At 45.2% G+C, this 19,574-nt stretch overlaps 1 protein-coding gene across 4 annotated transcripts in view; it reads left to right on the top strand.

The window, feature by feature from the left end:
* LOC143288363 (paxillin-like) overlaps positions 1 to 19,574 on the top strand; it is a 102,126-nt gene that overhangs the window by 64,711 nt on the left and 17,841 nt on the right. For 3 of the 4 annotated variants that reach the window (XM_076596756.1, XM_076596757.1, XM_076596758.1), the window contains exons 3-4: positions 6,627 to 6,822; positions 10,453 to 10,732. In XM_076596756.1, the coding sequence (XP_076452871.1) occupies positions 6,627 to 6,822; positions 10,453 to 10,732 (476 nt within the window). Of the gene's footprint in view, positions 1 to 595; positions 1,222 to 6,626; positions 6,823 to 10,452; positions 10,733 to 19,574 lie in introns of those variants that run through there. The other variant, XM_076596759.1, reaches the window with a different exon arrangement.

Genomic DNA, 19,574 nt, shown 5'->3' on the forward strand with positions numbered 1-19,574 from the left:
TGAAAACTCTCCAGCATCTGCCTGTGTTACAAGCTGTGAGGACTGGGGAATTGCAAAGCACTCTCCACAGTGATGTCACAGAAAAAAGCGGCAACAAACCACAGCCATCTGATCAACAGTCAGGGCTTATCAAAAAGTGTGATCGCTGAGCCTGCTTCCTCCGTTCTGAAAGTTGAATAAGATCTGTCCGTGGACTGGCAAAGTGCGGGTTTGTGCGAATGTCAAGCATCTGCTGTCTTTTTCTCTTTTTTTTTTTTCTTTCTTTTCAAACCAGGTGTGGTTTAGCTTGCATGGGTCAGGTCAGTCCGCACACTTTGACCCCTTCTTGAAAAATGAATTGAACAGAACTTCTCCAGTGAGCTCGGTCGGCGCATTCCCACACCTGTGTGGGGTGAGGAGGAGGAGGAAAACGAAAATCGGAGTGTTAGAAAACAGAAAGTGCCTTCCCCCAAGGACTTAACACCGAGCCAAAACGGAGCCTCAAACCTAGATCACTGGTGAACACTGGGTCAGAAGTCCCCGCCAACGCCTACTAACCAGTTCTGCGAACAATACAGTATATATATATATATATATAGAGAGAGAGAGAGAGAGAGAGAGAGTTAAGGCGCCTCCACATTGCAGCCACTACCGGGGAAAAATAAAGCAACAACGTAACTTTTCTTATCAGTTTGGGTGAAACCAAGAGGACTGCCACAACAGGGCTTTAAAAAGAAAAAAGAAAAAAAAGAAAAAAAAAAGTGTTGATTGAGGCTGCTTCCTTCAGAAGAAAGTTGAATATCATTTTATTTTACCCGGTGGAACTTGACAAGAGCGTGTTTTCTCCAACCAGTTAACTAGTTTTCCGTCAGTCCTAGGAACGAACCGACGGATTTCCTTCCCCTATTGTGTCTGTGTCGTTCAAGAATCGGCCAGGACAGTGACTACCTGAGGGCAAGTCGTCGCCAAGGAGCTTCATCCCGGTGATCCTCGGATCCTCGGATCCTCTGAACCCTGTCGTCATCGTTATCTCTACTCGGGTCGGCGCAGGTTTTTTTTTTAATTCAGGGAGTTTTTGTGTGGAAATTAGAACCTGCAGTGATGTCGGGACACGCTGGCGGTCAGTGGATGCAGCAGACGGTGGCGATGGAGCAGGGCAGTTACCAGTACAAACCGGTGGGCTACAAAACCACTGTGCAGTTTCGCCCGCGCACTCGTGGGGTTCTGGTCAATATCGGGCGAGTAAGTCCGAACAGTTGGGCGTGGTTTGGTGTGTGTGTGTGTGTTTCATTCATTTCTGTTTCATATGGCTGTCTCTGTTTTCACCCGTCTGTCTGTCTGTCTGTCTGTCTCTCTCTCTGTCTGTCTTTCCCTGTAACTGTTTCGCCTCTTTATGGGACTTGTTCTGTCTGCCCATATGTCTTTCTCTGCCTCTCTTTACACCTCTTTCTCTCGATCTCTATCTCTGTTTGTCCTTCCCCTCACCCATCCCACTCTTACACCCCGCCTCTCTCTCTCTCTCTCTCTCTCCATTACTGTCGTCTCTTTCTGTCTGCCTGCCTGTGTCTTTCTGCCTCCATGTGTGTCTGTCTGTGTCTCTCCCTCCATCTCTCTCTTTTGGTTTTTAAATGGTGAAGTGTAATAGAGCATGTTTTACATTATGTCTAAATATCTATATCTCTATCTATCTATGTATTTATATATATATGGAAGGGCGTCTGTAAATTAGTAGTAGTATTGTTGTTGTTGAGAAAGCACCACAGTGTACTGCAACCCAGTGCACAACAACAACAACAGCAAGAACAACAACAGTATTCTTGTCTGTGCTGGGTTGCTCAATGCCCAGGTGCAAGTATCGCATTGCTTGTAATTGGGAATTCACGCGTTCGGTTTTTACGTGCAGACACACGCGATCACAACCCGCTTGCATGCACGCACGCACACACAGATGCACGCACTTGCATCCACACGCCGACTCTCTCTCTCTCTCTCTCTCTGATACTTAGACACAAACACACATATTTACAGACACACACATGCAGGTAGGCACGAACGCAGACATGCAGACACAGACACAGACATCTCTCTCTCTCTCTCTCTCTCTCTCTGTCACACACACACACACACACACACACACACACACACACACGCGCGCGCGCGCGGACAAAAAGTAAAAAGAAAAGCTTGAGCCCACCCACTTCGAAAGAAAATAAAAGTGAGGATTGATGGTAAACGGACACTGCTCTCCAGCAGACTGGAAAGCTGAAGAAGGTTCGTGAATCGTTTGAGGCATGTGTATGTGAGCAGGAAAATTTTATTTTTCTTTCTTTCTTTCTTTACTTCATTCTATCTTCTTCTTTTTTTCTTAAAAAAAAAAAAAATAAAAAAAGTCCCTTCAGGCTTTGAATGGGGTGAACCTTGGGCCTTTCAGACGAGATACTAAACCGATCAAAAGAAAATCCGTGTTTCTTTATGTATTTATTTATTTATTTATCTGTTAACCTCCCTTTAGGTTTGGGGGTGACCCATTCAGAGGAGATACTAAACCGAAGAAAAGAAAATCATTTGTCCTTCCGTGTTTCTTTCTTTCTTTATTTATCTATTAACCTCCCTTTAGGTTTGGGGGTGGCCCACTCAGACGAGATAATAAACCGATTAAAAAAAAAGGTCTTTTGTCCTTGTTTGTTTCTTTCGGAGTTTTAATTATATTTTTGTTTTGATGCATTTACTTATGTTTATTTATTTCATTTCTTGTTTATTTTAATGTTTTTATACAAACCAAGAGCAGACAAGGCCGTGACCAGCGCGTTGGGTTTATTATGATGCGAAGGTCAGGTGGTTGGGGTTTTTTTATTTTTTTATGCGGCTGTGATGTGGCGTTTATGGAATAGTGCGCCTCCTTGAAACTGAGAAACTATGAAATGTCTGTGCGGCACTGAAATGTTTACTGCATGTTAAAGAACCAAAGAAGCCACAAACAGCAAGGGAGTTGGTTTGTGCCTGCCGCGTCCCGATCCCAAGAAGAGACACCCACTTTGGTAGATGAAGAAAATTTATTCGTGAACGTACACACAGGTAGATTAGGAAAGAAAAAAAAAAGGGGCAGGGGGGGTCGTGGGTGAGGATTTGTGGCGGTTGATGATGGCAAAACTCTGTGTGTGTGTGTGTGTGTGTGTGTGTGTGTCTGAATTAACTCTTTGTGTCTGTCTGTCTCTGAATTTGCTCTTTGTGTCTGTCTGTCTCTGAATTTGCTCTTTGTGTCTGTCTGTCTGTCTCTGAATTTGCTCTTTGTGTCTGTCTGTCTGTCTGTCTCTGAATTTGCTCTTTGTGTCTGTCTGTCTGTCTGTCTCTGAATTTGCTCTTTGTGTCTTGCTGTCTGTCTTCCCCCACAGGCCTCTCCTCCTCTCCCTCTGCCCTCTTCGCCCACCCCCTCTTTCTGTCTCTGAAACACACACACACACACACACACACACACACACACAGAGGGAGAGAGAGAGGCTTGGCATGAATTCCACAAGTACCTGTCCTCCGGAATACCAAGCGCCCCCCCCCCCCCCCCTTATCCCCCTCCCCCCTTACCTCTCCTCCTCAATCGCAGAAGTGGTTTAACTGCGCGCGCGCGCGCGTGTTTGTGTGAGTATCAGAATAAGATAATGTTTGTCATCAAGACCCATCAGGTTTAAAGAAATTGTCACAAAGAGTATATTCAATGTCTCTTCCTAAAACAGTTTTGGTTGCAGAAAAAGTGTGTGTGTGTGTTGTTTTGTTTTGACAGATTGTCCATATTCTCCATTATTAGGAAATCAGAAGATTCTTCTTAAGGGCTGGATATTAGATTTTAAAAAGACAGAAACTGAGGAAAAGAAGGAGAAAAAAAACAGTTGTGCTTATTCCACTACCCTCGTGAAATACGAATTGTTTTCCTTTCGTTTGATTTCGTCTCCTCCTCGTCGTCTTCGTGTCTCCTAAAAAAATTTCCCTCCAGCATCATAACACAGTGCGCCAGGGTTCTGCTGTTTCACTGTACTGGGCAGCAAGTGAGCCAGCAATTCAGCTCGGTGTGCTGTAAGTGGCGGAAGCTTCATGCATTGGCAGGTGCACCATAAGAGAGAGCGAGAGAGAGAGGGGGGGAGGGGGGTGGGGGAGGAAGTGAGAGAGAGAGGGGGGGAGGCGGGGGGGGAGGGTAGATGATGATGGGAGGTGGAAGTGGTGATGATGGCGGTGTGGGTGAAGAATCGTTGGGAGGGTTGGGGATGGGTATGGACAGAAGGAGGTGGCGGTGGTGAATTCGTTTGAGCCTACCACCAGGTTTTATTCCCTTTCCACGGCTCTGCTTTGTGAACTCGTAAAACTGCACAACTTCACTGAAACAGATTCATTTATGAGACAGCGAGAAAGACACACGGGACAGACAGAGAAGCAGGAAGGAGGAGACAGACAGGCAGACAGACAATTAACAGAGGTGAAGAAAGAATGAGAGGGGGTGGGGGGGGTCGGGAAGAGACCATGAAGGATGATTACAGTATGGTGGAGGAGAGAAACAGATAGAAGTATGTAATAGGGAAATAGTGACAGACATACAGAGAGAGAAGTGGAGGGGGGGGGTGTGTGGAGGAGGGGGTTGGGGATGGGGTAGTATTGAGGCAGAGGAGGAATGAGAAACGGCTGCATTTTTTTTTTTTTTTTTTTTTTTTGGGGGGGGGGTGAGGGGGGTTATGGGGAGGGAGTGGGCGTGTGTGCATGGAGGGGTAGGGGAGTCAATTTGTGTGTCTTGACGGGACTGAACAGGCGCCAGGAACAGTGAGTATTTGAGGTGGAGGGGTGAAGTAGAGAAGAGGGAGGAAGGGTAAAGAGAGTGAAAGCGAGATGGGAGGAGAGGGAGAGAGAAAAAAGTAGGTGGTGGGGTGAGGGGGGGGGGGTGGAGGACTGGAGAGAACAGGTGAGAGAGAGAGAGAGAGAGAATATATTCGCACACCCCCCACCCTAACCCCCCAATATCGAGTACGGCTGCTTAGGTTGCGAGATACGGTGGTCATTGACGACCGGGTCAAACATGTACAAGCCCCCCACCCCCCACCCCCCATCCCCCCTGCCTCCCCCTCCCATCCCCCCAATCCCCACCCCCACACGACGCATGGACACACACACACACGTCCCCCAGTTCTGATATTCCTCACTAACCTGTGACATACAGCTGTCCATGATGACGAGACTGTTCAGGTGCATGATTTCTTAGACAGGTGGGAGGGGGGAAGGAGGAGGATTAACTCTTCCAGACCCACTAGCTTCCTCTCCATCTCAAGTGTCTGAATCAGTATGTCAGTGGCGCCCACTGAGCTGAATAGATTATATTGAGCTCGATGGTGGCGCCCCCCCCCCCCCCAACCTCCCTGTGGGATGTTGCCTGGGAAAGTGGGGTTACTGGGGGTGCAGGGGGCGGGGGGGGGGGGGGTAAGGGAGGGAGAGTGGAATCTGTCATTCAGTGAAATCGCCGTTTTGTATACCTTCTAGAAAATCAGTGCTGGAAATGTTCTCTTTTCTGTCACACTTTCTTTTTCTCTGGATTAAAAAAAAAAAAATCTATGGTATACATTTCTTTCATTGACTAAAACAATAGGAATATATTTTGCATTGAAAACTGATGATTTAAAAAAAGAAAAATATGAATAAAATTTTTAAAAAGTCCGTCTTATGATGGCTGAAAGAAAAAAGTGAGATGGTTGCTCATTTGAGATAACCGGTTAACATATTTGAGAGAGAGAGAGATTTTCTTGTGTTTTCCTGCGTTGTCATTTGTATAAGACCTTTCTCTGTTTTAATGGGTGACTCCTCTGCCTTTGTCCTTCACTTTCCTACTCTGTCGTTTTATTTCTGGATCCCAGCTGTGTGTGTGTGTGTGTTTCCTTTCCCTGCCACTGCATTGCACAGTTGTGGTGTGTGTGTGTGTGTGTGTGTGTGTGCACGCGTGTGCGTGCGTGCGTGTGTAGTTTTGAACTGATTGCCATGTATAATTATTTTTGTTATTGTTTTCATGTTTGTCTTGCTCACTCCTATTTTCTATGCTGTTCTTCATTTTTGTCTTAATGGTTCTTGACTCTTATTATTTCTCCGTTTTCTCCGATTAGCTCGTCTGCTGTTGTTTTGTTTCTGTTTACAGTCACTCGGACATCTGGAAGGAAGGACTAGGTTCAGTCACATGTAGCCTATATACTGTCTGTGTGTGTTCTGTGCGTATGTGTGAACGAATATGATATATCCGATACGTAATGCAATGTGATTGTGAAAATTGATATAGTGTTTGTGATCAAATTTTCTCATTGCTTTTTAGTTTTATGACTACAGATTTTGATACACTGACTTTGACCGACATGTCCTTACGTTGTTAGATGCACAAAGGGGTTGAAAACTTACTGACCTCCATTCTCCATGTTCATCGGCGCATCGCCTGTCGACAAGTCTGAAGTCTCTCCCCATTGTTCGTTGCCAGTTCATCTTGGGTCGTCCTGATTTTAGGGTTTCATATTCAGTGTCCTTTACGCCACGGGTCTTGCTCACCCTTGTTTAAGGATATATGTTATGTATTTGTATATCAACAATAAAGTTTCGTTCATTCAGACGCCGTATGCCTTCCTCCTGTCTGATTTCAGCCCATCTATGAGCAGCAGACGTTCCAGGTAAGGGAGGCCACTCCAAGTTCTGACAGTTCGGAGTCACGGCAGGCGGGAGGAGCAGGCGGCGGGGAGAGGATGTCGGCGCTGAGCAACAACCTGTCGGAGCTGGACCAGCTGCTGCAGGATCTTAACTCTGCGCAGTTCCTGGCTGATGTGGACCGTAAGTCTCAAGGTAAGTTTTTATGGGTTTTTTTTTATAATTTTTTTTTCTTTTCATTTTTGACTCACTTGTGTAAACAAAGTGAGTCTATGTTTTAACCCGGTGTTCGGTTGTCTGTGTGTGTGTGTGTGTCTGTGTGTCCGTAGTAAACTTTAACATTGACATTTTCTCTGCAAATACTTTGTCAGTTGACACCAAATTTGGCATAAAAATAGTAAAAAATCAGTTCTTTCCAGTCATCTTGTTTAAAACAACATTGCACCTCTGGGATGGACACAAAAAAATAAATAATGAAGCCTAATTATATGCAAACTGCATTTACTGTTATATTTATATTTTTTGTATTCTCTAAACTTGGCACTTTGATCTGATATTCTGACCCAACAACAAGAGCAGTCATTATTATCATTTTTTGTTCAAACAGGAACTTCTTTTGCTAAACATGGAAGTTTTATTTATAGAGCAGTCATTATTATCATTTTTTGTTCAAACAGGAACTTCTTTTGCTAAGCATGGAAGTTTTATTTATTTTGCAAACGTTTTGGTGCAGATAGTAAAAAAGGGAAATTACTCTGTAATTAATGCTGTGGGACTTAATTTGCTTCAAACTGATCTTTCTCATAAACATTACATTTTGAAATTATAATCAATACATAAAAAATCTTGTGTGTTTTACTCTCAGTCACAAGTGAGTCTTGAAGGCCTTGCCTCTCTTGTTTATAATAAATCTTATTTAGTGCCAATCCTCGGTCAGAGACCAAGCTCAAAGCACTTTACAAACACGGAGTCATTTTGCATAACAGGCTGCCTTCCTGTGTATAGATGACTGACAGCTGCCGTAATAAGGTGCTCATCATTCGTTTCTTGTGTCATTCAGTCAAGATTCAGTCGCGTGCGTGCACACACGCACACGCACGTGCCCGCGCGCACACACACACACGCACACACAGACATGTACTAGTGTGGATTTTATGCTCATGCTTGCATACCCACGCACGCACATACACTAGTATGTTTCTTTAATTTTGATATTTAAAATGAAAAGACATCAAACAAAAAACACACGCACACCCCTCTCTGCCTACTTTTAGGACATGGATGATAAGAGTTTTATTTTTGGTAATTTATTTTGCACTACATATTCATTGGTGTTAAAAGTCTTTCACACCAGACACACTCTCTCTCTCTCTCTCTCTCTCTCTCTCTCTCTCTCTCTCTCTCTCTCTCTCTCTCTGTTCAGTTTCAATTTGATATACCTTGCATCCTCACTGCCTGTTTAAAAAAAAAAAAAAAATCAGAAAGGGAATCTGAACAGAAATGATGTAGCAACTAGTAAGTCTGTTAGTCAGTGTGCTCAAAACCCCTTCAACCCACTCACCCCCCCTCCCCCAAAAAAGTGTTTTTCTTGAGGTCATTCCAAAGATAAGTAGTAGTACTTTTTAGTAGTAATACCATTGTAAGAGTAGTAGTCATCATAGTTGTACTATTAGCAGGAGACGTCCAGAACGCTCCATCACCATCCAATTCAACCCAATCCCCCCCACCACCACCCACACCTCCACCCCTTACATCCACCCCCTTCCAGCTCCCCTCTCTCCTTCTCCAAGCTCCCCACCCCCACCTAACCCCCGCCCCCGGGTCCTCCGCCCATCCCTTGCCTGCTTTTCAATGAAATTGTGACATCTGGGAGATGGAGGGGGTCGTTGGGGATGGTGGAGAGTACCAGTGGGGTATAACTGGGAAAGAAGAAAAAAATTCCCACCTGCCCAGTCATGAGCTTGACTCGTTGCTCATTCCTCCTTCCTTCCTGGATAGATGGTGTGTGGAGGTGTGGGGGCTGTTCTCCGCCCCCTCATCACCCCAACCTCCCCTCCCACCCTACAGCTTCCTTCCCCCACCTCATCTACTCATGGCCAGGCATGCCACTTCCATCTCCCTCCCCCATCCCCATCCCTCTCCCCCACCATTCTCTGTAATTCTCTCTCTCTCTCTCTCTCTCTCTCTGTCTGGAACCTTCCCCCTTCACCACACCTTTCTTCTCTAGCTTTGCCTTTCAAAAAAAAAAAAAAGTCAGGAAGTCCGAGTGCTGCTACTTGCAGGAGCCTAGCCTAGATGCCAATTTTGGAACCTCTAAATTTAGGCCCTGGGGATGGGAGGGGCCCCGAGGGGGATGGGGGAGGGGTGGTGGAGCAAACAGCTCAGTGGCTTAGGAATGTCTTGATCATCCAGTTCAGGGGGCCTCTGAAGACTTGCTCACTGCCACCACCACCACCTCCACCACCACCACCGCTGCCGCCAACACCGATAAAAGCAGCTGGGAGGATGAGAGAGAAGGCCAGGGTCTTCTTTTACCGTTTTTACTCTGTTCAGTGTGCTCTTGTTTTTTGTTCGGGTTATTTTGGGGTTTGTTTGGGGTTTTAATAAATTTTTAAAAAATTAATTCCAGTGTTCAGTGTTTATAGTTTCTCTTGCCTTCTGTTTATGTCTACACAAGAGTCAGTGCTATGTAATACATTCATTATTATTATCATTACTATTGGTGTTATTATGGGAGGCACCATTGCAGAATTGGTATGGCATCGTTGGACTTCTGATTCAGTGTTCACCAGTGATCAGGGTTCAACTTCAAGGCCCCCGTTTTGGGAATGGCGTTGTGTCCTTGGGGAAAGGCACTTTGATTTTCCTCACTCCACCCAGTTGTGAATGGGTACCTGACCTTTCTTGGGGAAGGAAGATTTGATGATTTCTAGCCGTTGAAAGGAGAGGACTGGGTCGCCGACTTCATATCCTGAGACCTGGACACAGTCAATAGGAATTCACTGCCCCTATGTGAAAAGGCTGGGGACCTTTAACAAATTAACCTTAATTGTATATACTGGTCATGGTGGTTGTTATTTTGAGTGTTGTTTGCGAGGAAGAAAAGGATTCTAAAAACTGAAGAAAAAAAGAAAGGAGGGAAATGTATGAATATGTCAGTTTAAAAAATGATTTTGAAAACGTGTGCTCTGAATTATTTGTAGAATAACATATTTTCGTTTTCTGAACTTATGTGTAGAATGACATATTTGTATATTTGAGTTATTTTAACTGCAGAGCTGGGACACTGTTGTTGTTGCATACACACACACACACACACACACACACACACACACACACACACACACACACACACACACACCCCACACCACACCACACCACACCACATCACACAACACAACACACAGCACACACCACAACACAACACAACACAACATGAACTGTTCCTAATTTAAATTAAACCCCTTCACAAAGACCAGCCCACCACACCACTCAGCCTTTAACAGAAGCAGTACGGTAAAATTCCAAGGAGTCTTACTCTTCTTCTCTTCCTCCTACCCAGACCCCAGACTTGAGTTAAGCGGGGAGGGGAGGGGGACAAGGGCTTCTGTCTCCCCCCCCCCCACCCCCCCCCCCCCCCCAGTCCCCACCCCCACCTGCACTGGTTTTTACCTTGCATGGCCTGAGACCTCTTCTGATCAAAAAATAAAACACACACGCACGCACCGCACACGCATACCTCTCCCGTGCATGCAAAAAAAAAAAAAAAAAATTTTTAACTGGACCTTTACCTTTCTCCATCCCTGTGTCTCTTTCTCCACACAGTGGGCAGAGACACCAGTGGTGGAGGAGGAGGAGGAGGAGGATTGGTGAACGGTGTAGCAGTCAGCAACACCAACAGCAGCAGCAGCAGCATCAACGCCACCGCCAACAACGGTGGTGTCAACGTTGGCGTGGTGGTCGGAGGAGGGGTGGGCAAGACCGCTGCCCCGCCACCCCCTGTGGCGCCCAAACCGACCAAGCCCAGCGAGAGGGCCACCGTGGAAAGTCTGCTGGACGAGCTGGAGAGTGCCGTGCCCCCTGCCGGCAACAGGGCACCTGCTGGGTAGGTTTATAAACTATTGTTTTTTGTTGTTGGTTGTTTTTTTTAAATTTATTTTTTTATTATATTGTGTTGTTTTGTTGTTGTTTTTTTGTCACAGCGGATTTCTCTGTGTGAAATTTCAGGGCTGCTCTATGCCCCAGGTAGAGCGTGTCATCCGTCGCTACACTGAGAGTGCCACTGTTTTTCTTTTTTCATATTTTTTTGTATACTAGTATTGTATTACTCTTTTTTTGTCACAACAGATTTTTCTGTGTGAAATTCAGTTGCTGCTGTCTGCCCAAGGGAGAGCACGTTGTCTGTTGCTACACTGAGAGCACCACCCTTTTTTTCTTTCTCTCTCTCTCTCTCTCTCTCTCTCTCTCTCTCTTTCTTTTTTTTTCTCTTTTTTTGTGGGAAAAGGGGGGTGGGTTTCTGTGTGCAATTTTATTTGTTTTCCAAACAAAGTGGATTTTTCTTACAGAATTTTTGCTAGGGACATCCCTTTTCTTGCTGTGGGTTCTTTTACGTGCACTAAGTGCGTGCTGCACACAGGACATCAGTTTTAATCTTCTCATCCGAATGACTGGCGTCCAGACCACCACTTAAGGTCTAGTGGACGGGGAGAAAATACTGGTGATTGTTGGATTCGAACCAGTGCACTCAGGTTTTCTTGCTTCCGAGGCAGACGCATTACCACTAGGACAGAACTCAACCACACTCCATATGATAATAATTATTATTGTTGTTGTAAGCTTTTATAGCATTTATTTTTGATCCAGAGACTCAACTCTTAAGCGTTTTACAAACACAGATTTATTTGCACAACAGGCTGCCTGCCTTGGTAGAGCCTTTTAGGTGCTCATCATTCGTTTCCTTTGTTATTCAATCAGGCTTTCAATCATGTGGACACACACACACACACATTACACACACACACACACACACACATTACACACACACACACACACACACACACACACACACACACACACACACATATATATATATATATATATTATTTGAGTGGATTATTCTTCAGAATTTTGCTAGTGGCAACCCTTTCGTTGCTGTGGGTTCTTTAACGTGCACAAAGTGCAGGCTGCACATAGGAACTCGGATTTATTGTCTTAGCTGAATATGACTATATCATATAATTATGTTTGTTGTGGTGTGGGAGACGGTTTTTTTGTGTATGTGTGTGTGTGCTTGGTCATTGACACATTCCATATTTCTTGCTTTTTGAAATCTTGATTATTTTATTTATAAATTATAGTGCCCTTTCTTGATAATTTTTGTTACCTTTCAGAATTTTTTTTCCACATCTTAATTTAATTGTATGCACTCTGGGCCCCTGTGCTGAGAAGATGGTGCACAATATGAATACCCAGTATTAGTATTTTTATTGTGTGTGGTTGGGAAGTAATGGTCATTGATTCTTCTTCTTCTTCTTCATCTGTGGGCTGCAACTCCCACGTTCACTCTCGTATACTGTACGAGAGGGCTTTTTATTATATGACTGTTTTTACCTTGTCATGTAGGCAGCCGGCCACACTCTGCTTTCCAGGGTCATTGGTTTAACGTGTCAGTTCACATAAGTGATTCTAGAGTTTGGTGCGTTTAGTTTTCTACATTTTCAATGATGAATGAGTTGCTGTAGGAATCCATTTTGGTTTAGGACTGCCTGTCCAGGCTGTTTATTCACATTGTCTGGGTGTCGCCCAGGCTGAGAGATACTGACACGTGCAGTGTTGGTCTGGAAATTGAAGCAACACTCCCAAAGACACATCTGTTAAGTGGATGACCCACAGCTGTATGGGTTTAGTTCCAGCCTTCCCATTTGAGCCCCTGGCGCACTCAGCTCTGGGTCAGAGCCAGCCACTGGCTGAACCCCGCCCCCCCCCTCCCCACCTCTTGATGGGGATCGAATCTGCATCCTCCCAGTCATATGTCCATGATGCTAACCACTGTGCCAGGGTGGGAGCCATGTTGCATCTGGTTTGAATCTGTGTGGGTGTTGCAAGGTGGGTGCAGCACGGATGGGCTGTTTTGGCACTGACATACTGCAGTGTGTCTCTTTCACAGGGAAATGTCAGGAGTGGAGATGGATGGATTAATGTCGACATGTGTTCCCTGTTTCCCCTGCTGTGTGTGTGTATCTTGGTGCTATTTTTATATGTAATAGGAAATGCAGCCACCTGTTAGGAAGAGCTGCCTGAGTCGTCATCACCATCATTCCCTCTCTGTCCCCCATCCTCTCATTCCTTCCCTTGCTCCCCCCCCCCCCCCCCCATCCCCCTCCCCCCCCCTTTTTTTCTTCTTTTTTATCTTGTTTGTTACAAAGAATAAATTAGGGGTCCCTTCCCCTATCGTTTTGCCTTATGACAGTTTTCACTCTCTCTCTCTCTCTCTCTCTCTCTCTCTCTCTCTCTCTCTCTCTCTCCATTTGTCTGTCTGTCTCTCTCACCCTCTCTTTTTCTTCCTACCTCCCTTTCTCTCTCTCTCTCTCTCTCTCTCTCTCTCTCTCTCTCTCTCTCTCTCTCTCAGTATTACAACTGTCAGTAGGTGGTGATAACAACAATGTGGCTTTAGTCATCCGGTTGTCGATACTGATGACACATTTCTCTTCCCCACCCCCACCCCCCATCTCTCTCTCTCTCTCTCTCTCTCTCTCTCTCTCTCTCTCTCTGTCCCCTTTTCCACTCCCTCCATCATTTCATCTGTATTTGGATAAATCAAAGTAAAAGGAATGAATGACTCGTATCAGAATATCAAAGATTGACATAAGCGTACAGTTGGGCCAACAGCAAAGTGAGCTGTATGATCAGTGGTTTACCCACTGCAGTTGGAATTCATTTACAGCTTGGTCTTTTGTGAAGAGCTGTGATTCTTGAACGTGAAGGCAGGATTGCGCTGGCTCTTAGTGCTGCAGTCTTTGGGGCTAGCTGACCTTTTGGGACCATCCCTCTCTTGCATTTAAATGATAACATTCAAAATTTCCCTAACAAAATGTCTGCAATCACCAGCATGTGTGATGGGAAATTCTCACCCCCCCCCCCCCCCCCCCCCCCCCACACACACACACATCCTTTCCTTCCTTCACTAACATCTATCATCCCAACACCTCATCACTGAAAGGAGGGGAGAGGGGGGGGGGGAGGCTTTGGGGGGTTACAAACCAACTTTCTCAAAACATCATAATAATTATGTGTTGCCAGTCAGAAATGAAGACCACACCCCATATCCTACTCCCATCTCTGTCTCTCTTCCTCTCGCTTTCTCTCATTCACTGCCACCACACCCCCACCCCACCCACACCCCTATTCTGCTGCAACCCCTTCCTCCTCCTGCTCTCTCTCTCTCTCTCTTTCTCTCTGTCTTTCTCTTTCTGCCACTGCCACCACGCCCCCACCCAACCCACACCCCAATTCTGCTTCTAGCCCTTTCCTCGTCCTTTCGCTCTCTCTGCCTCTGTCTCTCTCTCTCTCTCTTTCTCTCTCTCCACACACACACACACACACACACACACACACACACACAAACAAACAACCACCACCACTTTCAGGAATCCAGTTTTTTGGTAGTGTGCCAGTAGCCAGCCACCTTGCTGTCTGTCTGTCTGCTTTGCTTACCTCTCTCTCCTCTGCACTGCTGGTGCTCAGGTGTTTCAGCCACCTTTCCCATCCCTTCTGCCTGCCTTTCAACAAGTCCTGCACGCCTTGTGCTGGGTGCTGAGGTCAGGGCAGAGCGCCTGAAGAGAGACATAACTGCGTTGTTGTGTTGGTGGTTGTGTTGTGAGTTGTGCGCTCTTTGGTCAGGGCGGTAGAGAGGGGGGGGGGGGGGGGGGGGGGCAGGGCCTTGTGGTGTACATGTACCTGTAGGTCAGTTTGTGGTTGGTCTGTGGTGATGATGGTTTGGAAGACCAGCTGGTGGTGTTCTTCCTTGAATTGAGATCTCTTCTTGCTGCTATTGCCAAGATTTTTTTTTTTTTTTAATTTATTTATTTATTTTAAATGTGTTTGGAGAGGGGGTGCTTGTATAATGATGGAGGAGCATGGATAGTGGTCGTTGGTTGGGGAACATAATTTTTTTTTTTTTTTTTTTTTTTTTTTTTTTTTTTTTTTTTTTGCTACCATTGGTTATAGTGTTTGTTTTTGTGTTTGTTTTATTTTGTAGTGGTTTTGTTGTTGAATGATGGTGTTGGGTAGGATTTTAAAAAGAAAAAGGGTTGTTGTTTTTTCTCCTTGTATCTTAAAATGCTGTTCTGTTTAAAGTAATTTTGGAATAGCGCTGAAGTGACTTGGAGTAAGGGATTTTCTGCAGATATCTATTTACTTATGTTTGGTAAAGTATCGTATGGCCAGAAGAACAGCAGAGTATGAATAAAGAGTGGGGATGCAGCAGTGCAAGGATTCTCTTGTCTTCTTCTGCGTCTGTGTGGAGTAGGGGGTGTGGTTTGGGGGATGGTGGGGGGTGGGGGGGGGGGGCGGTTAGGTGAGAGCTTAGCAGAGAAAGGTTTTTTTGCAGCATCTTCCAAGTTATAATGAAAAAAAATTTTTTTTTTTTTAACGGAAGTGGACGGTGGAAATGAACGAGAGCGTGTGCAAACAAATTTTTAAAGTTTTTTTTTTTTTTTTTAAATCTTATAGTTTACAGACCAATTTTTCTTTTTCTTCAGGGTGGTTAAGAATTAAAAATAAACAAAATCAAGCAAAGAAGAAGAAGAATGATATGTGGGAGCATCACACCTGACATCTTTCAAAAAGAAAATACATCTGTATTTCTATAATAAACACATCATCAGAAAGCTGTGAAGTGCCAAAACCACAGTGCTTGATCACCAACAGTTCGTTCATCATGCCTGTGTGTCCTTGACTGATAGTTTTGGAATGGACTGAGGGGGGCATTGACCCGATTGCCAGTACTCTCTAGAGTTCGCTACTGTGTGGCTTACCTTGTTGGGGTGTGAATTTTATTTATTATTATTATTATTATCTTTTGGAGGGACTGTGACTTTCTGTGTACCCCTTGTGCTTCCGTGGCATTGTCTGCCCTTGTTGAGTCGTCTTCCGCTGCAAGTCAGGCGGCAAGTTTTTCTCAGATTCTGTGTTTGTGCCGGCTACAATGTATCACTACCACTACTACCAGCCATCTTGGTATGTGCAGTTTAAAAAAAAAAGATTTGTTTGTTTCCTTGGTTTTTTTTTCTTTTTTCTTTCTGTCTCTCCCAGTGCCCTTCCATAAATGTATATGTGTTAAATAAAGTGAGGCTTTGTGCGTGTGTCTGTATGTGCTTGACTGTTTTGTACACATATAGACAAGGTTTGATGCAGGAGTTTGACACGTTTTGTCTGAAGATGCCTACTTCAGCAGCTTGTATTTGATTTTCTGGAATGTGTGTCACTGTGTGTGTGTGTGTGTGTGGTTGTATGTGTGTGTGTGTGGTTGTGAGTACCAGCAGTAAAATGACAGCACATGGCAGTCTTATCTGAACCAAAACTGGCTGGGTCAGGGTTTGAGGCCCTGCTTCCGCGTGGTGTTGTGTCGTTGGGAAAGGCACTTGACTCTGATTTTCCTCTACCTACCTGTCACTTTCACTTTCACTGCATTGACGGCCACAATCATCAATTTGATTTTTACGCCGTTTTTGTTGGGTTGCGATGAAAGAAAAACAAACTACAGAAAGCGACAGACCTATTAGAGAGGATGAAAACCTAGTCCTACTCTAAGTGGGTTCTCCGGCAGGCTACTATCACTTCACTTTTCGCCCTTCCGAGCTAGCCGGTCCCTTGCTGATCTAAGACAGCACGGCCCCAAAAATAAATTTAAAAAAAAACAAACCCAAAAGTATTGGGTAAGAGTGGTTGGGGGGGGGGGGGGGGGAGTAAGGGACCTATTATCTAATTAACTACTGACTGGGGGGCACCCTAGACTTAAAGGTGTCCAAGGTGTCTCACGCTGCTATAGCTGTTTCAGGCAGGTTGTTCCAGTCACGTATCGTTCTGGGGAAGAAGGAATATTGCCTGTATTGGGTTTTACACCGGATCTGGTTGAGCTGGCGGGAATGTTTCCTTCTTTGTCTGAGTGGGGCTGGCACGATGCACCTGTGAAGGGGTACCTGGTCAAAACCGTGGAAAGCGAGGATTTGGGTCCTGTGAATTCACTGGGAATTCTGTTTCTTCTTTTGGTTATTTGTCTCGGACTTTAGAATATGTGTTTTATTCTTTCTTTATCAGTTTATGTTGCATTGTCCTGTCCTCCTTTGACTGTGCAAGATTCTTACAATGATTTTAATGATACTCCAACCTCGGGGGGGGGCTTTGAAGCAAAACAAACTACGTAATCAACACAACGTGGGCAGTGGCAGCATAGACGTATGTTGGTATCAAAGACGTAACGCACTAGCAGTACACAGCATTTGCATTGTAGGCATATGCATTAGACAAGATATGATTATTTGATATCATAACACATGCACTTACATTTATCCTACCCTGTAACTGTAAGTATCTTATCACATAGAAGTTAAACACGAATGTAGACACAATGGAACAAAGTGAATAGTAATGCTACAGTGGAGAAAGGTTGCGGGAGGAAGGTGGCAGAATGGTTAAGACGCTCATCTGCCAGTACTGAGAGTCCCGTGAGGGTCAGGGTTCGAATCCTGCTCGTGCCCTTTCTCCCGAGTGTGACTGGAAAATCAAACTTGAGCGTCTAGTCATTGGGGTCAGATGATGAACTGAGGTCCCGTGTGCAGCACGCAAAGGACCCATGGTAACGAGAGTGTTGTCCTCCAGCAAAATTCTGTAGCAGATTCCACTCTGATAGGTAGGTATATATATGTGTATATATATATGTGTATATATATATATATATATATATATATATATATATATATACTGAGCATCTAATTGGAGTGAGATGATGAACTGAGGTCCCGTGTGCAGCACGCAAAGAACCCATGGTAACAAGACTGTTGTCCTCCAGCAAAATTCTGTACCAGATTCCACTCTGGTAGGTGTGTGTGTGTGTGTGTGTGTGTGTGTGTGTGTGTATGCATGCACTCAAGGCCTGACTAAGCACGTTGGGTTATGCTGCTGGTCAGGCATCTGCCTGGCAGATGTGATGCAGCGTATATACGGGTTTGTCCAAACGCAGTGACGCTTCCTTGAGAAACTGAAACTGGAGACAGGTTCAGAGAACCCTTTCCAGATGTGTTATTTGAATTGATCATAGATTTTGGCAATGTGTGGATAATGCTGAAGAAATATTTTGGTATGAGGACTTGCTGTGTTGTCCGGTTCCCTTCTTCTCTGCTTCTCTCTGTCTGCGTTTGTTGTGGTTTTCTACCTTCCCACGGCAATTCTGTGTCTTCTACTGGTTTCGTGTCTCTTTTTTTTCTTCTTTTGTTTGAACTCTTGTCTCCTCCCACTCCCATCCTTTCTTTCTCTGTCTGTCTGTCTGTGTCTCTCTCTGTCTCTGTCACTGGCTCCCAGTGTTAGTCGTCTCTCTCTCTGTTTCTCTCTGTTTGTGTGTCTCTCTTTGTATCTCTCTGTCTTGCACTCTGTGTCTGTCTGTTTCTCTTTTTCTCTCCCAGTCCTCATCTCTCTGCCTGTTTGTCACTGTCCCTCCACACTCTCTCTGTCTCTGTCTCTGTCTGTCTCTCTCTCTCTCTCTCTCTCTCTCTCTCTCTCTCTCTCTGTGATATAGAGTTTCCACCTTCACTGGCCCCTCTGTTCTCCTTCTTGCAGTTGTCTCCCCCTCTGTTCCTTGCCCATACTACACCTCTGTCCTGTAATCTCTTTGTGTGTGTGTGTGTGTGTGTGTGTGTGTGTGTGTGTGTGTATTGTCTCACCATCAAAAGGGCCTATCCTTGTGTGTTGAGGAAATGGTAGGCTCTTTGTATTGTGTCTCTGCCTTCTTCATGCAGTTTGGATGCAAGAGACAGGGTGGTGCAGATGGGGGCTGAATGTGTGTGTGTGTGTGTGTGTGTGATGGAGGCTGAGCATGTGTGTGTGTGTGAGGGAGTGGGGGGTGCAGGAGAGGGGCAGGTATGGGAGGATGTGGAGGAGACAGACCTCCTTGTCTTGTGAGTGAGGGGCTGAGTCATTTCTGGGAGTAGAGAGAGAGAGGGGGGAACATTTCAGGTGTGTATGTATAATGTGATTTCCACCACGCCCCTACCCCCTCTCTCCACCCACTCCTCCTCCATGTCCTTATCATCTCTGTGTGTATGTGTTCATGCACATGTGCATGTGTGTGTGTGTGTGTGTGTGTGTGCATACATACTTCACATTCCCCACCCCTGTTGGGATAGGAAGTGGGAGGGGGGTGGGTGGGGGGCTTGAACTGGGCAGGAGTCCAGGCGGTCTTGTTTATGTCTGAGATTCTTTCCACCCCCTCCCCCCTCCCCCCACCCCCAAATTATAGGGGAAAAATGTATAAAGAGGTCCCCCCCTGTATGCCCTTGGAACTGAAATTGTGAGGAAAAGTGTCGGAGTAAACAATAGATTTGTTCACTTAACATTGATTCACAGGGCTTGAAAAGTTTTTAAAGAGCAGGAAACTTGTAGGTTTATGGAAAAACAACAACAGCTTCTTGTGACACAGTCTTTGCACACACACAAACAAACACACACACGCATGCACGCACGCGCGTCTAGCAGCAGCAGCTTGCACAGCCAAAGTAGCACTCCATGCATGTCATCACAACCTAGTTGGGTTGTATTGGTTGGTGGTGGTGCGCTTCACTATTATTCTTAGCACACACACACACACACTCGCACACATGCTTGTACACGCTGCAGGTACACATCATTGTGGAAGTGTGTTTTTTTGGTGGGGGTGGGGGGTGGGTGGGATTGCA

This window comes from Babylonia areolata, chromosome 12 (assembly GCF_041734735.1).
Source record: "Babylonia areolata isolate BAREFJ2019XMU chromosome 12, ASM4173473v1, whole genome shotgun sequence".
Lineage (NCBI taxonomy): Eukaryota > Metazoa > Mollusca > Gastropoda > Neogastropoda > Buccinidae > Babylonia > Babylonia areolata.